Genomic DNA, 22,653 nt, shown 5'->3' with positions numbered 1-22,653 from the left:
GGTTATAATCGTAATTGGGTGGTTTCACCGACCAATGATATAGGTGAAGGTTTGGGAGGGAGAAAAAAAAAGAAATGTGAAGAGAGGAGAAGAGAAAGCATTGCGCAGGGCAGGAGGGTGAAAAAAAAATGATGATAAGGGCACGAGGGAGAAGAGAAAATGATGTGCAGGTTAGGAGAGCGAAGAGAAAGTGATGTGAAGGGCTGGAAGGAGAAGAGAAAGTGATGTTAAAGGCAGGAGAGTGAAATGAAAGTGATGTGAAGGGGAGAGGGAGAAGACAAAGTGATGTGATGGGTAGGACGGTGAAAAGAAAGTGGTGTGAAGGGCAGGAGTGCGAAGAGAAAGTGATGCGGAGGGCAGGAGAGTGAAGAGAAGGTGATGTGCCTGGCAGGAGAGAGAAGAGAAAGTGATGTGCAGGTTAAGCGGGTGAAGAAAATGTGATGTGCAGGTCAGCAGAGGGAAGAGAAAGTGATGAGAAGGGCAGGAAGGTGAAGAGAAAGTGAATTAATAATCAAATAAAGCTGAGATGTTCGGAGGATCAGAGAGGTGGTCAAGCTGAGGTGTTCGGAGCATCACAGAGGTGGTCAAGCTGAGGTGTTCGGAGCATCACAGAGGTGGTCAAGCTGAGGTGTTCGGAGGATCACAGAGGTGGTCAAGCTGAGGTGTTCGGAGGATCAGAGAGGTGGTCAAGCTAAAGTGTTCGGAGCATCACAGAGGTGGTCAAGCTGAGGTGTTCGGAGGATCAGAGAGGTGGTCAAGCTGAGGTGTTCGGAGCATCAGAGAGGTGGTCAAGCTGAAGTGTTCGGAGCATCACAGAGGTGGTCAAGCTGAGGTGTTCGGAGGATCAGAGAGGTGGTCAAGCTCAGGTGATCGGAGCATCAGAGAGGTGGTCAAGCTCTGGTGATCGGAGCATCAGAGAGGTGGTCAAGCTGAGGTGTTCGGTGCATCACAGAGATGGTCAAGCTGAGGTGTTCGGAGCATCACAGAGGTGGTCAAGCTGAGGTGTTCGGAGCATCACAGAGGTGGTCAAGCTGAGGTGCTCGGAGCATCAGAGAGGTGGTCAAGCTCAGGTGATCGGAGCATCACAGAGGTGGTCAAGCTGAGGTGCTCGGAGCATCAGAGAGGTGGTCAAGCTCAGGTGATCGGAGCATCAGAGAGGTGGTCAAGCTGAGGTGTTCGGTGCATCACAGAGATGGTCAAGCTGAGGTGTTCGGAGCATCACAGAGGTGGTCAAGCTGAGGTGTTCGGAGCATCACAGAGGTGGTCAAGCTGAGGTGCTTGGAGCATCAGAGAGGTGGTCAAGCTGAGGTGTTCGGAGCATCACAGAGGTGGTCAAGCTGAGGTGTTCGGAGCATCAGAGGTGCTCGGAGCATCAGAGAGGTGGTCAAGCTGAGGTGTTCGGAGCATCACAGAGGTGGTCAAGCTGAGGTGCTCGGAGCATCACAGAGGTGGTCAAGCTGAGGTGCTCGGAGCATCACAGAGGTGGTCAAGCTGAGGTGTTCGGAGCATCACCGAGGTGGTCAAGCTGAGGTGTTCGGAGCATCACAGAGGTGATCAAGCTGAGGTGCTCGGAGCATCAGAGAGGTGGTCAAGCTGAGGTGTTCGGAGCATCACAGAGGTGGTCAAGCTGAGGTGTTCGGAGCATCACAGAGGTGGTCAAGCTGAGGTGCTCGGAGCATCAGAGAGGTGGTCAAGCTGAGGTGTTCGGAGCATCACAGAGGTGGTCAAGCTGAGGTGTTCGGAGCATCACAGAGGTGGTCAAGCTGAGGTGTTCGGAGCATCACAGAGGTGATCAAGCTGAGGTGCTCGGAGCATCAGAGAGGTGGTCAAGCTGAGGTGTTCGGAGCATCACAGAGGTGGTCAAGCTGAGGTGTTCGGAGCATCACAGAGGTGGTCAAGCTGAGGTGCTCGGAGCATCAGAGAGGTGGTCAAGCTGAGGTGTTCGGAGCATCACAGAGGTGGTCAAGCTGAGGTGTTCGGAGCATCACAGAGGTGGTCAAGCTGAGGTGCTCGGAGCATCACAGAGGTGGTCAAGCTCAGGTGATCGGAGCATCACAGAGGTGGTCAAGCTGAGGTGCTCGGAGCATCACAGAGGTGGTCAAGCTGAGGTGTTCGGAGCATCACAGAGGTGGTCAAGCTGAGGTGCTCGGAGCATCACAGAGGTGGTCAAGCTCAGGTGATCGGAGCATCACAGAGGTGGTCAAGCTGAGGTGCTCGGAGCATCAGAGAGGTGGTCAAGCTGAGGTGTTCGGAGCATCACAGAGGTGGTCAAGCTGAGGTGCTCGGAGCATCACAGAGGTGGTCAAGCTGAGGTGTTCGGAGCATCACAGAGGTGGTCAAGCTGAGGTGTTCGGAGCATCACAGAGGTGGTCAAGCTGAGGTGTTCGGAGCATCACAGAGGTGGTCAAGCTGAGGTGTTCGGAGCATCACAGAGGTGGTCAAGCTGAGGTGCTCGGAGCATCACAGAGGTGGTCGATCTGTGAGGATAATCACACTGTTACACAGGACTTGCCATGACACAGTGAAATAACTCAACGTCTCCACTCACCTGTTCCTGAAGAAATTAAATGCCCGTTGATAGTATATATCTTTGACAGGACTTTGGCCATAATAGTTTTGGACGTGAGCGAGGTAGTCGGTCCTGCGCACGTGGACGGTCACTATGGTGGCGTTGGTCAGGGCCGGGTTGTTCACTGCTTTGAGAGCGGCAGCAACCTGGGCCTTAGCTTCATTCAGAATCCGCTGGTTGAAGGTGAACTCCTGGCGAAAGTGATCTCTCATAGTGATGAGAATGTGAGAAGGACAGGGGAAGTCGTTGATGTAGACAGACTGCTGGAGCGGGTACGGGTAGAGCTGGGTGTCGTAGAGTGTTCTATCACTGCTTCCTGCGCTCTTGGCAAACAGCTTCATGTACAAGCTTGCGAATGATTCGTGCTGAGTGAGGCGAGGATAGCACTCGCCGGCAGCAACCGGTAGGCTGAGCTTGGGGAAGATCACCACCAGTGAAGCATTCAATTCTTGAGAAATGGCCGCCTGGAGGGAACACAGACACAGGTCAGAGTATTGGATTACCGCAGTGTCAGACTCACTCAATGTACACTGTTCTTATTTTCAGTGATGGGACACACACATTTAGATGTACAGAACAATGTTCACTCTTCTCATCCTCAGTGGTGTGACACACACATTTAGACGTGCAGAGCAATGTTTATTGTTCCCATCTTCATTTTTGGGACACACATTTAGACGTACAGAACAGTGATCACTGTTCCCATCTTCAGTGATAGGACACACACATTTAGACGTACAGAGCAATGATCACTGTTCCCATCTTCAGTGATGTGACACACACATTAAGACGTACAGAACAATGTTCATTCTTCCCATCCTCAGTGATGAGACTCACACATTCCATATTCATACGTAATAGTTATTCAGTTACATAAAAAAGAGAGTAAAATCTCTCTGGATCACTATAAAATCTCTCTGAAAACAAACTTTCAACACAAGACAGAACACGAAACAATGTGTATAATATTTTGTAAGTTAAAGGGAAGAATGGAAGTAACTGCAAAGGGCCTATTGGCCCAGATTTCTTGATGCTTCTATATTGGTGCGGAGTCTTGAAGTGGGTAGAATATAGTTGTGCATTAATTGGCTGTTGATTGCTGGTGTCGACTTCTTAATGTGTAGTGCCTCGCAGATATCTAGCCGCCTGCTATCGCTGTATCTATCGATGATTTCCGTGTTTTTTGTTAAGACTTCTCTGGTGATGGTCTGGTTGTGGAAAGAGATTATATGTTCCTTAATGGAGCCCTGTTGCTTATGCATCGTTAATCGCCTGGAAAGAGATGTTGTTGTCTTGCCTATATACTGAATTCTTTGAGGCTTACAGTCCCCAAGTGGGCATTTGAAGGCATAGACGACATTGGTCTCTTTTAAAGCGTTCTGCTTTGTGTCTGGAGAGTTTCTCATGAGTAGCTTGGCCGTTTTCTTGGTTTAATAGTAGATCGTCAATTGTATATTCTGATTTTTTTTCTGTAGGGATAACGTATCTATTAACAATATCTTTCAAGACCCTTTCCTCTGTTTTATGAGCTGTGGAAAAGAAAAGTTCTTTTCCACAGCTCATAAAACGGAAAAGAAAAGTTGTTTTCCACAGCTAATAAAACGGAGGAAAGGGTCTTGAAAGATATTGTTTATAGAAACGTTATCCCTACAGAAAAAAATCAGAAGATACAATTGACGATCTACAATAAAACCAAGAAAACGGTCAACCTACTCATGAGAAACTCTCCAGACACAAAGCAGAACGCTTTAAAAGAGACCAATGTCGTCTATGCCTTCAAATGCCCAATTGGGGACTGTAAGCCTCAAAGAATTCAGTATATAGGCAAGACAACAACATCTCTTTCCTGGCGATTAACGATGCATAAGGAACAGGGCTCCATTAAGGAACATATAATCTCTTCCCACAACCAGACCATCACCAGAGAAGTCTTAACAAAAAACACGGAAATCATCGATAGATACAGCGATAGCAGGCGGCTAGATATCTGTGAGGCACTACATATTAAGAAGTCGACACCAGCAATCAAAGGCCAATTAATGCACAACTATATTCTACCCACTTCAAGACTCCGCACCAATATAGAAGCATCAAGAAATATGGGCCAATAGGCCCTTTGCAGTTACTTCCATTCTTCCCTTTAACTTACAAAATATTATACCCATTGTTTCGTGTTCTGTCTTGTGTTGAAAGTTTGTTTTCACCTCATGCAAAACTGTTGAAACATATCACCTCACCTAAATGCAGGTACAAAATCGAAGATGTTTAAGCTCTGTTTCAGTTATAAGTTGTGTATGTGTAAACTAAAGTTTTTGAAAATGTAATAAGTTTTACGAAACGCGCTCAAGTGTCGCGTCAGACTAGAAATAAAAATGAATTTTGGAGAATTGATTTTTCAGTTACCATCAGCAGTGAAGAAAAATATAAGAAACATTGAGAAAATTCGTGTTAGAATTATTAATGTTACTTTTTCGGTCATATTTAATATTATATGTCTACAGGAAAGACTGCTACCAAAATATACTAATATATATATATGTCGTACCTAGTAGCCAGAACGCACTTCTCAGCCTACTATGCAAGGCCCGATTTGCCTAATAACCCAAGTTTTCATGAATTAATGCATTTTCTCTTATTTTTTTCTTATGAAATGATAAAGTTACCTATTTCATTATGTATGAGGTAAAAAAAAATTTATTGGAGTTAAAATTAACGTAGATATATGACCGAACCTAACCAACCCTACCTAACCTAACCTAACCTATCTTTAAAGGTTAAGTTACGTTAGGTAGCCGAAAAAGTTAGGTTAGGTTAGGTTAGGTAGGTTAGGTAGTCGAAAAAACATTAATTCATGAAAATTTGGCTTATTAGGCAAATCGGGCCTTGCATAGTAGGCTGATAAGTGCGTTCTGGCTACTAGGTACGACATATATATATATATATATATATATATATGCGAACAAGCCTGAATGGTCCCCAGGACATATGCAACTGAAAACTCACACCCCAGAAGTGACTCGAACCCATACTCCCAGAAGCAACGCAACTGGTATGTACAAGACGCCTTAATCCACTTGACCATCACGACCGGACATAATGAGGTGATAGCCGAGGCTATATGAACCACCCCACCGCCGGCACTCGGATAGTTATCTTGGGCATAGCATTTTACCAAATCACCTCATTCTTTGGGGCACACGTGAGGAACACAAAATATATATATATATATATATATATATATATATATATATATATATATATATATATATATATATATATATATATATATATATATATATATATATAGATGTCGTACCTTGTACCCAGAACGCACTTCTCGACCTACTATGCAAGGCCCGATTTACCTAATAGGCCGAGTGATTTTCTTTATTTTCAATAAATTGTTTCCAATTGGTTTATTTTCAATATAATTATTATATTATATTAAGAACATAAATTATTGATGTAGTTATGTTAGTTTAGGTTAGGTTAAGATAGGTTAGATTAGGTTCGGTTATATATCTATGTTAGTTGTAACTTAAATTTAAAAAAATTAACACATACATAATGAAATGGATAGCTTTAACATTTCATAAGAAAAAAAATGAAAAATACAGAAATTCATGAAAACTTGCGTTATTAAGCAAACCGGGCCTTGCATAGTAGGCCAAGAACAGCGTTCTGGCCAAAATGCAGTACTCGGCCTACTATGTAAGACCCGCTTTGCCTAATAAGCCAAGTTTTCTTGAATTTATGTATTTTTTCTATTTTTTCCTTACGAAATGATAAAGCTATCCATTTCATTATAAATGAGTTATTTTTTTTATTTTGAGTTAAAACTAACGTAGATATATGACCAAACCCAACCTTGGGTTGGATCTTGTATGAAGAGAACATTACAACTCACCTGTCGGAAATCTCCGACTCCCCAAATACTAACACCCTAGTACGATAAGATAAATTTAGTGTGCTAGGAAATTAAATTTACTAACATTATTAACAGGTGGCCAGGGGCAGCCAAATTCTCCCTGATATAAATGACGCTGTTACATCAGCTGCCCAGCTCCCACGAAAATAAATTATTTATATAAATCGAATTAAACCCAGTCTCACCTTTGTTTAATTTACTTTAAACAGTCGGTTTAAATTAAAAACCGACTGTTGATACCTGAAGTGCATTATTATGACGTAAAATAACGTCGGCAATGTTTTAATTAGATAGTAAAACAGAATAAAATATCGAGACTTATATGCCGAGATTGCACAGATAGAAGCTACGGTGGCGCTCATGTCATTTGCCTAGAGACTTGGCAGAGGAGAAGCCAACTTTGATCGGTGTCCCGAAGCTCTCCATTAGCATCACACATTATAGAGATCATCTGAGCATTATCGGGTCCCAGATTTTGCTGCCTGCTTCATTTATCATTGAGGACACCACGTCCGGTTGGATTAGTAATCTTTTCACGTTCTATGGGCATAATACCTAGTGATTGTCCAATCGTTATTACGTTAGATTATCAAAAAACCATAGTAAGTGTATTTCCCTAAATCAGTCAACCCTTTTCAATGAAAATTAGTGGATATACTCATAGTCATATAGAAATTACATTGTATGATTTTCACAGAGTGGAGTTTATCTACGAGAGAGGATCGTCTTGTCTGGTGAATCACGTGTCAGCAACGCCATCACGTCCAGACAGGATTAGACTGATTTGGAAGGCTGTCTGACCCACGCCTTATTAACTGCTAAACAGCTAAGCAGATGTTTCTCAGTTATATTATTGTAGTTAGTTTACTAACTCTATAACTTTGATTTATTGATGAAATTTATTATTGAATTTATTCAACATTTATATGCAATAGGTAGTTCCAGCATTATTAGTTCTACCCCCCCCCCTCCCCCCCCCCAAAAAAAAAATATGTGCAGGGGAAATAATCCAACTAACGATTAGAATTTTATACAGTCCAGTTCTCTGATGTTCATTTAGATCAATTAATTAATTTATGATTATATTAGATTACATATTGGAGATATTTCCCCACATCACCGGTACACCGAAGACCTTCCATATGACAGAGAAAACAGGTATTGTGTGACCTTGTATGAAGAGAACATTACAACTCACCCGTACACCGAAGACCTTCCGTATGATAGAAACAGGTATTGTGGGATCTTGTATGAAGAGAACATTACAACTCACCCGTACACCGAAGACGTTCCGTATGACAGAGAGAGACAGGTATTCTGTGATCTTGTTGCCCAACCTTCCGACCGAGTTTATAGTGACGTAATGCAGCGAGCAGTCTGTAACACAGTTAAAGGCTGATTACTCGCATCTCGGCTGACATTAATGTTATTCCAGCTACTGACACTCTATTCTTCCCCCTATCTGGCTAACACTATACTATCATCCCATCTGGCTAACACTATACTATCATCCCATCTGGCTAACACTATACTATCATCCCATCTGGCTAACACTATACTATCATCCCATCTGGAGGACACTCTTCTATCCTCCACCTGGAGGACACTCTACTATCCACACCCTGGAGGACACTCTTCAATCCCCCACCTGGAGGACACTCTACTATCCCCCCCTGGAGGACACTCTACTATCCCCCCCCTGGAGGACACTCTTCTATCCCCCACCTGGAGGACACTCTACTATCCCCCACCTGGAGGACACTCTACTATCCCCCACCTGGAGGACACTCTACTATCCCCCACCTGGAGGACACTCTACTATCCCCCCCACCTGGAGGACACTCTACTATCCCCCACCTGGAGGACACTCTACTATCCCCCCCACCTGGAGGACACTCAGTTATCCCCCACCTGGAGGACACTCTACTATCCTCCCACCTGGAGGACACTCTACTATCCCCCACCTGGAGGACACTCTACTATCCCCCACCTGGAGGACACTCTACTATCCCCCACCTGGAGGACACTCTACTATCCCCCACCTGGAGGACACTCTACTATCCCCCCACCTGGAGAACACTCTACTATCCCCCCACCTGGAGGACACTCTACTATCCCCCACCTGGAGGACACTCTACTATCCCCCCACCTGGAGGACACTCTACTATCCCCCCACCTGGAGGACACTCTACTATCCCCCCCACCTGGAGGACACTCTACTATCCCCCCACCTGGAGGACACTCTACTATCCCCCACCTGCAGGACACTCTACTATCCCCCCACCTGGAGGACACTCTACTATCCCCCCACCTGGAGGACACTCTACTATCCCCCCACCTGGAGGACACTACTATCCCCCACCTGGAGGACACTCTACTATCCCCCCACCTGGAGGACACTCTACTATCCCCCACCTGGAGGACACTCTACTATCCCCCACCTGGAGGACACTCTACTATCCCCCACCTGGAGGACACTCTACTATCCCCCCACCTGGAGGACACTCTACTATCCCCACCTGGAGGACACTCTACTATCCCCCACCTGGAGGACACTCTACTATCCCCCACCTGGAGGACACTCTACTATCCCCCACCTGGAGGACACTCTACTATCCCCCACCTGGAGGACACTCTACTATCCCCCACCTGGAGGACACTCTACTATCCCCCACCTGGAGGACACTCAACTATCCCCCACCTGGAGGACACTCTACTATCCCCCACCTTGAGGACACTCACTATCCCCCACCTGGAGGACCACTCTACTATCCCCCACCTGAGGACACTCTACTATCCCCCACCTGGAGGACACTCAACTATCCCCACACCTGGAGGACACTCTACTATCCCCACCTGGAGGACACTCAACTATCCCCCACCTGGAGGACACTCTACTATCCCCCCACCTGGAGGACACTCTACTATCCCCCACCTGGAGGACACTCTACTATCCCCCACTGGAGGACACTCTACTATCCCCCACCTGAGGACACTCTACTATCCCCCACCTGGAGGACACTCAACTATCCCCCACCTGGAGGACACTCAACTATCCCCCACCTGGAGGACACTCTACTATCCCCCACCTGGAGGACACTCAACTATCCCCCCTGGAGACACCACTATCCCCACCTGGAGGAGACACTCTACTATCCCCACCTGGAGGACACTCAACGATCCCCACTCGAGGACACTCTACTATCACCCGCACCTGGAGGACACTCTACTATCCCCCACCTGGAGGACACTCTACTATCCCCACCTGGAGGACACTCTACTATCACTATCCCCACCTGGAGGACACTCTACTATCCCCACCTGGAGGACACTCTACTATCCCCCACCTGGAGGACACTCTACTATCCCCCACCTGGAGGACACTCTACTATCCCCCACCTGGAGGACACTCTACTATCCCCCACCTGGAGGGACACTCTAACTATCCCCCACCTGGAGGACACTCTACTATCCCCCACCTGGAGGACACTCAACTATCCCCCACCTGGAGGACACTCTACTATCCCCCACCTGGAGGACACTCAACTATCCCCCACCTGGAGGACACTCTACTATCCCCCACCTGGAGGACACTCTACTATCCCCCACCTGGAGGACACTCTACTATCCCCCACCTGGAGGACACTCTAACTATCCCCCACCTGGAGGACACTCTACTATCCCCCACCTGGAGGACACTCTACTATCCCCCACCTGGAGGACACTCTACTATCCCCCACCTGGAGGACACTCTACTATCCCCCACCTGGAGGACACTCTACTATCCCCCACCTGGAGGACACTCTACTATCCCCCACCTGGAGGACACTCTACTATCCCCACCTGGAGGACACTCTACTATCCCCCACCTGGAGGACACTCCTAACTATCCCCCACTGGAGGACACTCTACTATCCCCCACCTGGAGGACACTCTACTATCCCCCACCTGGAGGACACTCTACTATCCCCCACCTGGAGGACACTCTACTATCCCCACCTGGAGGACACTCTACTATCCCCCACCTGGAGGACACTCTACTATCCCCCACCTGGAGGACACCTACTATCCCCCACCTGGAGGACACTCTACTATCCCCCACCTGGAGGACACTCTACTATCCCCCACCTGGAGGACACTCTACTATCCCCACCTGGAGGACACTCTACTATCCCCCACCTGGAGGACACTCTACTATCCCCCACCTAGCCCGAGGACACTCTACTATCCCCCACCTGGAGGACACTCTACTATCCCCCACCTGGAGGACACTCTACTATCCCCCACCTGGAGGACACTCAACTATCCCCCACCTGGAGGACACTCTACTATCCCCCACCTGGAGGACACTCAACTATCCCCCACCTGGAGGACACTCTACTATCCCCCACCTGGAGGACACTCAACTATCCCCCACCTGGAGGACACTCTACTATCCCCCACCTGGAGGACACTCTACTATCCCCCACCTGGAGTACACTCAACTATCCCCCACCTGGAGGACACTCTACTATCCCCCACCTGGAGGACACTCAACTATCCCCCACCTGGAGGACACTCTACTATCCCCCACCTGGAGGACACTCAACTATCCCCCACCTGGAGGACACTCTACTATCCCCCACCTGGAGGACACTCTACTATCCCCCACCTGGAGGACACTCTAACTATCCCCCACCTGGAGGACACTCTACTATCCCCCACCTGGAGGACACTCAACTATCCCCCACCTGGAGGACACTCAACTATCCCCCACCTGGAGGACACTCAACTATCCCCCACCTGGAGGACACTCTACTATCCCCCACCTGGAGGACACTCAACTATCCCCCACCTGGAGGACACTCTACTATCCCCCACCTGGAGGACACTCAACTATCCCCCACCTGGAGGACACTCTACTATCCCCCACCTGGAGGACACTCTACTATCCCCCACCTGGAGGACACTCAACTATCCCCACCTGGAGGACACTCTACTATCCCCCACCTGGAGGACACTCAACTATCCCCCACCTGGAGGACACTCTACTATCCCCCACCTGGAGGACACTCAACTATCCCCCACCTGGAGGACACTCTACTATCCCCCACCTGGAGGACACTCTACCTATCCCCCACTGGAGGACAACTCTACTATCCCCCACCTGGAGGACACTCTACCTATCCCCCACCTGGAGGACACTCTACTATCCCCCACCTGGAGGACATTCTACTATCCCCCACCTGGAGGACACCCTACTATCCGCCCCACCTGGAGGACACTCTACATCCCCCACCTGGAGGACACTCTACTATCCCCCACCAGAGGACCACTCTACTATCCCCCCACCTGGAGGACACTATACTATCCCCACCTGGAGGACACTCTACTATCCCCCACCTGGAGGACACTCTACTATCCCCCACCTGGAGGACACTCTACTATCCCCCCACCTGGAGGACACTCTACTATCCCCTACCTGGAGGACACTCTACTATCCCCCACCTGGAGGACACTCTACTATCCCCCACCTGGAGGACACTCTACTATCCCCCACCTGGAGGACACTCTACTATCCCCCACCTGGAGGACACTCTACTATCCCCCACCTGGAGGACACTCTACTATCCCCCACCTGGAGGACACTCAACTATCCCCCACCTGGAGGACACTCTACTATCCCCCACCTGGAGGACACTCAACTATCCCCCACCTGGAGGACACTCTACTATCCCCCACCTGGAGGACACTCAACTATCCCCACCTGGAGGACACTCTACTATCCCCCACCTGGAGGACACTCAACTATCCCCCACCTGGAGGACACTCTACTATCCCCCACCTGGAGGACACTCTACTATCCCCCACCTGGAGACACTCAACTATCCCCCACCTGGAGGACACTCTACTATCCCCCACCTGGAGGACACTCAACTATCCCCCACCTGGAGGACACTCTACTATCCCCCACCTGGAGGACACTCAACTATCCCCCACCTGGAGGACACTCTACTATCCCCCACCTGGAGGACACTCTACTATCCCCCACCTGGAGGACACTCTACTATCCCCCACCTGGAGGACACTCTACTATCCCCCACCTGGAGGACACTCTACTATCCCCCACCTGGAGGACACTCTACTATCCCCCACCTGGAGGACACTCAACTATCCCCCACCTGGAGGACACTCTACTATCCCCCACCTGGAGGACACTCAACTATCCCCCACCTGGAGGACACTCTACTATCCCCCACCTGGAGGACACTCAACTATCCCCCACCTGGAGGACACTCTACTATCCCCCACCTGGAGGACACTCTACTATCCCCCACCTGGAGGACACTCTACTATCCCCCACCTGGAGGACACTCTACTATCCCCCACCTGGAGGACACTCAACTATCCCCCACCTGGAGGACACTCTACTATCCCCCACCTGGAGGACACTCAACTATCCCCCACCTGGAGGACACTCTACTATCCCCCACCTGGAGGACACTCTACTATCCCCCACCTGGAGGACACTCTACTATCCCCCACCTGGAGGACACTCTACTATCCCCCCACCTGGAGGACACTCTACTATCCCCCACCTGGAGGACACTCTACTATCCCCCACCTGGAGGACACTCTACTATCCCCCACCTGGAGGACACTCTACTATCCCCCACCTGGAGGACACTCTACTATCCCCACCTGGAGGACACTCTACTATCCCCCACCTGGAGGACACTCTACTATCCCCCACCTGGAGGACACTCTACTATCCCCCACCTGGAGGACACTCTACTATCCCCCACCTGGAGGACACTCTACTATCCCCCACCTGGAGGACACTCTACTATCCCCCACCTGGAGGACACTCTACTATCCCCCACCTGGAGGACACTCTACTATCCCCCACCTGGAGGACACTCTACTATCCCCCACCTGGAGGACACTCTAACTATCCCCCACCTGGAGGACACTCTACTATCCCCCACCTGGAGGACACTCTACTATCCCCCACCTGGAGGACACTCTACTATCCCCCACCTGGAGGACACTCTACTATCCCCCACCTGGAGGACACTCTACTATCCCCCACCTGGAGGACACTCTACTATCCCCCACCTGGAGGACACTCTACTATCCCCCACCTGGAGGACACTCTACTATCCCCCACCTGGAGGACACTCTACTATCCCCCACCTGGAGGACACTCTACTATCCCCCACCTGGAGGACACTCTACTATCCCCCACCTGGAGGACACTCTACTATCCCCCACCTGGAGGACACTCTACTATCCCCCACCTGGAGGACACTCTACTATCCCCCACCTGGAGGACACTCTACTATCCCCCACCTGGAGGACACTCTACTATCCCCCACCTGGAGGACACTCTACTATCCCCCACCTGGAGGACACTCTACTATCCCCCACCTGGAGGACACTCTACTATCCCCCACCTGGAGGACACTCTACTATCCCCCACCTGGAGGACACTCTACTATCCCCCACCTGGAGGACACTCTACTATCCCCACCTGGAGGACACTCTACTATCCCCCACCTGGAGGACACTCTACTATCCCCCACCTGGAGGACACTCTACTATCCCCCACCTGGAGGACACTCTACTATCCCCCACCTGGAGGACACTCTACTATCCCCCACCTGGAGGACACTCTACTATCCCCCACCTGGAGGACACTCTACTATCCCCCACCTGGAGGACACTCTACTATCCCCCACCTGGAGGACACTCTACTATCCCCCACCTGGAGGACACTCTACTATCCCCCACCTGGAGGACACTCTACTATCCCCCACCTGGAGGACACTCACTATCCCCCACCTGGAGGACACTCTACTATCCCCCACCTGGAGGACACTCTACTATCCCCCACCTGGAGGACACTCTACTATCCCCCACCTGGAGGACACTCTACTATCCCCCACCTGGAGGACACTCTACTATCCCCCACCTGGAGGACACTCTACTATCCCCCACCTGGAGGACACTCTACTATCACCCCACCTGGAGGACACTTAACTATCCCCCACCTGGAGGGACACTCTACTATCCCCCACCTGGAGGACACTCTACTATCCCCCACCTGGAGGACACTCTACTATCCCCCACCTGGAGGACACTCTACTATCCCCACCTGGAGGACACTCTACTATCCCCCACCTGGAGGACACTCTACTATCCCCCACCTGGAGGACACTCTACTATCCCCCACCTGGAGGACACTCTAACTATCCCCCACCTGGAGACACTCTACTATCCCCCACCTGGAGGACACTCTACTATCCCCCACCTGGAGGACACTCTACTATCCCCCACCTGGAGGACACTCTACATATCCCCCACCTGGAGGACACTCTACTATCCCCACCTGGAGGACACTCTACTATCCCCACCTGGAGGACACTCTACTATCCCCCACCTGGAGGACACTCTACTATCCCCCACCTGGAGGACACTCTACTATCCCCCACCTGGAGGACACTCTACTATCCCCCACCTGGAGGACACTCTACTATCCCCCACCTGGAGGACACTCAACTATCCCCCACCTGGAGGACACTCTACTATCCCCCACCTGGAGGACACTCAACTATCCCCCACCTGGAGGACACTCTACTATCCCCCACCTGGAGGACACTCTACTATCCCCCACCTGGAGGACACTCTACTATCCCCCACCTGGAGGACACTCTACTATCCCCCACCTGGAGGACACTCTACTATCCCCCACCTGGAGGACACTCTACTATCCCCCACCTGGAGGACACTCTACTATCCCCCACCTGGAGGACACTCTACTATCCCCCACCTGGAGGACACTCTACTATCCCCCACCTGGAGGACACTCTACTATCCCCCACCTGGAGGACACTCTACTATCCCCCACCTGGAGGACACTCTACTATCCCCCACCTGGAGGACACTCTACTATCCCCCACCTGGAGGACACTCTACTATCCCCCACCTGGAGGACACTCTACTATCCCCCACCTGGAGGACACTCTACTATCCCCCACCTGGAGGACACTCTACTATCCCCCACCTGGAGGACACTCTACTATCCCCCACCTGGAGGACACTCTACTATCCCCCACCTGGAGGACACTCACTATCCCCCACCTGGAGGACACTCTACTATCCCCCACCTGGAGGACACTCAACTATCCCCCACCTGGAGGACACTCTACTATCCCCCACCTGGAGGACACTCAACTATCCCCCACCTGGAGGACACTCTACTATCCCCCACCTGGAGGACACTCTACTATCCCCCACCTGGAGGACACTCTACTATCCCCCACCTGGAGGACACTCTACTATCCCCCACCTGGAGGACACTCTACTATCCCCCACCTGGAGGACACTCTACTATCCCCCACCTGGAGGACACTCTACTATCCCCCACCTGGAGGACACTCTACTATCCCCCACCTGGAGGACACTCTACTATCCCCCACCTGGAGGACACTCTACTATCCCCCACCTGGAGGACACTACTATCCCCCACCTGGAGGACACTCTACTATCCCCCACCTGGAGGACACTCTACTATCCCCCACCTGGAGGACACTCTACTATCCCCCACCTGGAGGACACTCTACTATCCCCCACCTGGAGGACACTCTACTATCCCCCACCTGGAGGACACTCTACTATCCCCACCTGGAGGACACTCTACTATCCCCCACCTGGAGGACACTCTACTATCCCCCACCTGGAGGACACTCTACTATCCCCCACCTGGAGGACACTCTACTATCCCCCACCTGGAGGACACTCTACTATCCCCCACCTGGAGGACACTCTACTATCCCCCACCTGGAGGACACTCTACTATCCCCCACCTGGAGGACACTCTACTATCCCCCACCTGGAGGACACTCTACTATCCCCCACCTGGAGGACACTCTACTATCCCCCACCTGGAGGACACTCTACTATCCCCCACCTGGAGGACACTCTACTATCCCCCACCTGGAGGACACTCTACTATCCCCCACCTGGAGGACACTCTACTATCCCCCACCTGGAGGACACTCTACTATCCCCCACCTGGAGGACACTCTACTATCCCCCACCTGGAGGACACTCTACTATCCCCCACCTGGAGGACACTCTACTATCCCCCACCTGGAGGACACTCTACTATCCCCCACCTGGAGGACACTCTACTATCCCCCACCTGGAGGACACTCTACTATCCCCCACCTGGAGGACACTACTATCCCCCACCTGGAGGACACTCTACTATCCCCCACCTGGAGGACACTCTACTATCCCCCACCTGGAGGACACTCTACTATCCCCCACCTGGAGGACACTCTACTATCCCCCACCTGGAGGACACTCTACTATCCCCCACCTGGAGGACACTCTACTATCCCCCACCTGGAGGACACTCTACTATCCCCCACCTGGAGGACACTCTACTATCCCCCACCTGGAGGACACTCTACTATCCCCCACCTGGAGGACACTCTACTATCCCCCACCTGGAGGACACTCTACTATCCCCCACCTGGAGGACACTCTACTATCCCCCACCTGGAGGACACTCTACTATCCCCCACCTGGAGGACACTCTACTATCCCCCACCTGGAGGACACTCTACTATCCCCCACCTGGAGGACACTCTACTATCCCCCACCTGGAGGACACTCAACTATCCCCCACCTGGAGGACACTCTACTATCCCCCACCTGGAGGACACTCACTATCCCCCACCTGGAGGACACTCTACTATCCCCCACCTGGAGGACACTCTACTATCCCCCACCTGGAGGACACTCTACTATCCCCCACCTGGAGGACACTCTACTATCCCCCACCTGGAGGACACTCTACTATCCCCCACCTGGAGGACACTCTACTATCCCCCACCTGGAGGACACTCAACTATCCCCCACCTGGAGGACACTCTACTATCCCCCACCTGGAGGACACTCTACTATCCCCCACCTGGAGGACACTACTATCCCCCACCTGGAGGACACTCTACTATCCCCCACCTGGAGGACACTCTACTATCCCCCACCTGGAGGACACTCTACTATCCCCCACCTGGAGGACACTCTACTATCCCCCACCTGGAGGACACTCTACTATCCCCCACCTGGAGGACACTCTACTATCCCCCACCTGGAGGACACTCTACTATCCCCCACCTGGAGGACACTCAACTATCCCCCACCTGGAGGACACTCTACTATCCCCCACCTGGAGGACACTCAACTATCCCCCACCTGGAGGACACTCTACTATCCCCCACCTGGAGGACACTCAACTATCCCCCACCTGGAGGACACTCTACTATCCCCCACCTGGAGGACACTCTACTATCCCCCACCTGGAGGACACTCAACTATCCCCCACCTGGAGGACACTCTACTATCCCCCACCTGGAGGACACTACTATCCCCCACCTGGAGGACACTCTACTATCCCCCACCTGGAGGACACTCAACTATCCCCCACCTGGAGGACACTCTACTATCCCCCACCTGGAGGACACTCTACTATCCCCCACCTGGAGGACACTCTACTATCCCCCACCTGGAGGACACTCTACTATCCCCCACCTGGAGGACACTCTACTATCCCCCACCTGGAGGACACTCAACTATCCCCCACCTGGAGGACACTCTACTATCCCCCACCTGGAGGACACTCTACTATCCCCCACCTGGAGGACACTCTATTATCCCCCACCTGGAGGACACTCTACTATCCCCCACCTGGAGGACACTTACTATCCCCCACCTGGAGGACACTCTACTATCCCCCACCTGGAGGACACTCTACTATCCCCCACCTGGAGGACACTCTACTATCCCCCACCTGGAGGACACTCTACTATCCCCCACCTGGAGGACACTCTACTATCCCCCACCTGGAGGACACTCTACTATCCCCCACCTGGAGGACACTCTACTATCCCCCACCTGGAGGACACTCTACTATCCCCCACCTGGAGGACACTCTACTATCCCCCACCTGGAGGACACTCTACTATCCCCCACCTGGAGGACACTCTACTATCCCCCACCTGGAGGACACTCTACTATCCCCACCTGGAGGACACTCTACTATCCCCCACCTGGAGGACACTCTACTATCCCCCACCTGGAGGACACTCTACTATCCCCCACCTGGAGGACACTCTACTATCCCCCACCTGGAGGACACTCTACTATCCCCCACCTGGAGGACACTCTACTATCCCCCACCTGGAGGACACTCTACTATCCCCCACCTGGAGGACACTCTACTATCCCCCACCTGGAGGACACTCTACTATCCCCCACCTGGAGGACACTCTACTATCCCCCACCTGGAGGACACTCTACTATCCCCCACCTGGAGGACACTCAACTATCCCCCACCTGGAGGACACTCTACTATCCCCCACCTGGAGGACACTCTACTATCCCCCACCTGGAGGATACTGTACTATCCCCCACCTGGAGGACACTCTACTATCCCCCACCTGGAGGACACTCAACTATCCCCCACCTGGAGGACACTCATCATTTTGTTGTCTTATATGTTATTAGAGAATCATTATGTTATATTTTATGATTTAGCTAAGATTTTCTTTTTATTCCAACCATCCCCCTACCATCGCCACCCACACTACCCCCTACCACCGTCACCCACACTACCCCCTACCATCGCCACCCACACTACCCCCTACCATCGCCACCACACTACCCCCTACCATCGCCACCCACACTACCCCCTACCATCGCCACCCACACTACCCCTACCATCGCCACCCACACTACCCCTTACCATCGCCACCCCACACCCCCCCAATACCCTACCATCGCCACCCACACTACCCCTACCATCGCCACCCACACTACCCCTACCATCGCCACCCACACTACCCCCTACCATCGCAACACACTACCCCCTACCATCGTCACCCACACTACCCCCTACCATCGCCACCCACACTACCCCCTACCACCGCCACCCACACTACCCCCTACCATCGCCACCCACACTACCCCCTACCATCGCCACCCACACTACCCCCTACCATCGCCACCCACACTACCCCTACCATCGCCACCCACACTACCCCCTACCATCGCCACCCACACTACCCCCTACCATCGCCACCCACACTACCCCCTACCACCGCCACCCACACTACCCCCTACCATCGCCACCCACACTACCCCCTACCATCGCCACCCACACTACCCCCTACCATCGCCACCCACACTACCCCCTACCATCGCCACCCACACTACCCCCTACCATCGCCACCCACACTACCCCCTACCACCGCACCCACACTACCCCCTACCATCCGCCACCCACACTACCCCCTACCATCGCCACCCACACTACCCCCTACCATCGCCACCCACACTACCCCCTACCATCGCCACCCACACTACCCCCTACCATCGCCACCCACACTACCCCCTACCATCGCCACCCACACTACCCCCTACATCGCCACCCCACTACCCCTACCATCGCCCCACCCCTCTACCCCTACCATCGCCCACCCACACTACCCCCTACCATCGCCACCCACACTAACCCCTACCACCGCCACCCACACTACCCCCTACCATCGCCACCCACACTACCCCTACCACCGCCACCCACACTACCCCCTACCACCGCCACCCACACTACCCCCTACCACCGCCACCCACACTACCCCCTACCATCGCCACCCACACTACCCCTACCATCGTCACCCACACTACCCCCTACCATCGCCACCCACACTACCCCCTACCACCGCCACCCACACTACCCCTACCATCGCCACCCACACTACCCCCTACCATCGCCACCCACACTACCCCCTACCATCGCCACCCACACTACCCTTCCATCGCCACCCACACTACCCCCTCACCATCGCCACCCACACTACCCCCTACCATCGCCACCCACACTACCCCCTACCACCGCCACCCACACTACCCCCTACCATCGCCACCCACACTACCCCCTACCATCGCCACCCACACTACCCCCTACCATCGCCACCCACACTACCCCCTAACCATCGCCACCCACACTACCCCTACCATCGCCACCCACACTAACCCCTACCACCGTCACCCACACTACCCCTACCACCGCCACCCACACTACCCCCTACCATCGCCACCCACACTACCCCCTACCATCGCCACCCACACTAACCCCCTACCATCGCCACCCACACTACACCCCTACCATCGCCACCCACACTACCCCCTACCATCGCCACCCACACTACCCCCTACAATCGCCACCCACACTACCCCTACCATCGCCACCCACACTACCCCCTACCATCGCCACCCACAAGCTACCCCTAACCATCGCCACCCACACTACCCCCTACCACCGCCACCCACACTACCCCTACCATCGCCACCCACACTACCCCTACCACCGCCACCCACACTACCCCCTACCACCGCCACCCACACTACCCCCTACCACCGCCACCCACACTACCCCCTACCATCGCCACCCACACTACCCCCTACCATCGCCACCCACACTACCCCCTACCATCGCCAACCACAACTACCCCCTACCATCGCCACCCACACTACCCCCTACCACCGCCACCCACACTACCCCCTACCATCGCCACCCACACTACCCCTACCACCGCCACCCACACTAACCCCCTACCATCGCCACCCACACTACCCCTACCACCGTCACCCACACTACCCCCTACCACCGCCACCCACACTACCCCTACCATCGCCACCCACACTACCCCTACATATCCACCGCCACCCACACTACCCCCTACCACCGCCCACCACACTACCCCCTACCATCGCCACCCACACTACCCCCTACCATCGCCACCCACACTACCCCCTACCATCGCACCCACACTACCCCCTAACCATCGCCACCCACACTACCCCCTACCATCGCCACCCACACTACCCCCTACCATCGCCACCCACACTACCCCCTACCATCGCCACCCACACTACCCCCTACCATCGCCACCCACACTACCCCCTACCATCGCCACCCACACTACCCCCTACCATCGCCACCCACACTACCCCTACCATCGCCACCCACACTACCCCCCTACCACCGCCACCCACACTACCCCTACCACCGCCACCCACACTACGCCCTACCACCGTCACCCACACTACCCCCTACCACCGCCACCCACACTACCCCCTACCATCGCCACCCACACTACCCCCTACCATCGCCACCCACACTACCCCCTACCACCGCCACCCACACTACCCCCTACCATCGCCACCCACACTACCCCCTACCATCGCCATCCCACACTACCCCCTACCATCGCCATCCACACTACCCCCTACCATCGCCACCCACACTACCCCCTACCATCGCCTCCCACACTACCCCCTACCATCGCCACCCACACTACCCCCCTACCATCGCCACCCACACTACCCCCTACCATCGCCACCCACACTACCCCTACCATCGCCACCCACACTACCCCCTACCATCGCCACCCACACTACCCCCTACCATCGCCACCCACACTACCCCCTACCATCGCACCCACATCTACCCCCTACCATCGCCACCCACATCTACCCCCTACCACTCGCCACCCACACTACCCCCTACCATTCGCCACCCACACTACCCCCTACCATCGCCACCCACACTACCCCCTACCATCGCCACCCACACTACCCCCTACCATCGCCACCCACACTACCCCCTACCATCGCCACCCACACTACCCCCTACCATCCGCCACCCACACTACCCCTACCATCGCCACCCACACTACCCCCTACCACGCCACCCACACTACCCCCTACCATCGCCACCCACACTACCCCCTACCACCGCCACCCACACTACCCCCCTACCATCGCCACCCACACTACCCCCTACCATCGCCACCCACACTACCCCCTACCATCGCCACCCACACTACCCCCTACCATCGCCACCCACACTACCCCCTACCATCGCCACCCACACTACCCCCTACCACATCGACCACCCACATCTACCCACACATTAACCCCTAACATCGTCAACCCACACGAACCCCCCCCCCCACGATACACCCGCCACCCACACTAACCTCCAGTACCCATCGCCACCCACACTACCCTCCTACCTACGCTCACCCATCACTACCCCTCC

General features: G+C 53.3%; 1 protein-coding gene across 1 annotated transcript in view; it reads right to left on the bottom strand.

Annotated features, from left to right (window-relative positions):
• Nucleotides 1-22,653, bottom strand: part of LOC123749803 (galactoside alpha-(1,2)-fucosyltransferase 1-like) — a 47,059-nt gene that overhangs the window by 6,000 nt on the left and 18,406 nt on the right. The window contains exon 2 of the mRNA XM_069303733.1: nucleotides 2,549-3,033. Coding sequence (XP_069159834.1) covers nucleotides 2,549-3,033 — 485 coding nt within the window. The remainder of the gene's footprint in view (nucleotides 1-2,548; nucleotides 3,034-22,653) is intronic.

Source organism: Procambarus clarkii, chromosome 50 (genome assembly GCF_040958095.1).
Source record: "Procambarus clarkii isolate CNS0578487 chromosome 50, FALCON_Pclarkii_2.0, whole genome shotgun sequence".
In the NCBI taxonomy this organism is placed as follows: Eukaryota; Metazoa; Arthropoda; class Malacostraca; order Decapoda; family Cambaridae; genus Procambarus; species Procambarus clarkii.
Note: the sequence above shows the minus strand (reverse complement) of the source record. Positions and strands in the feature narration are given on the sequence as shown.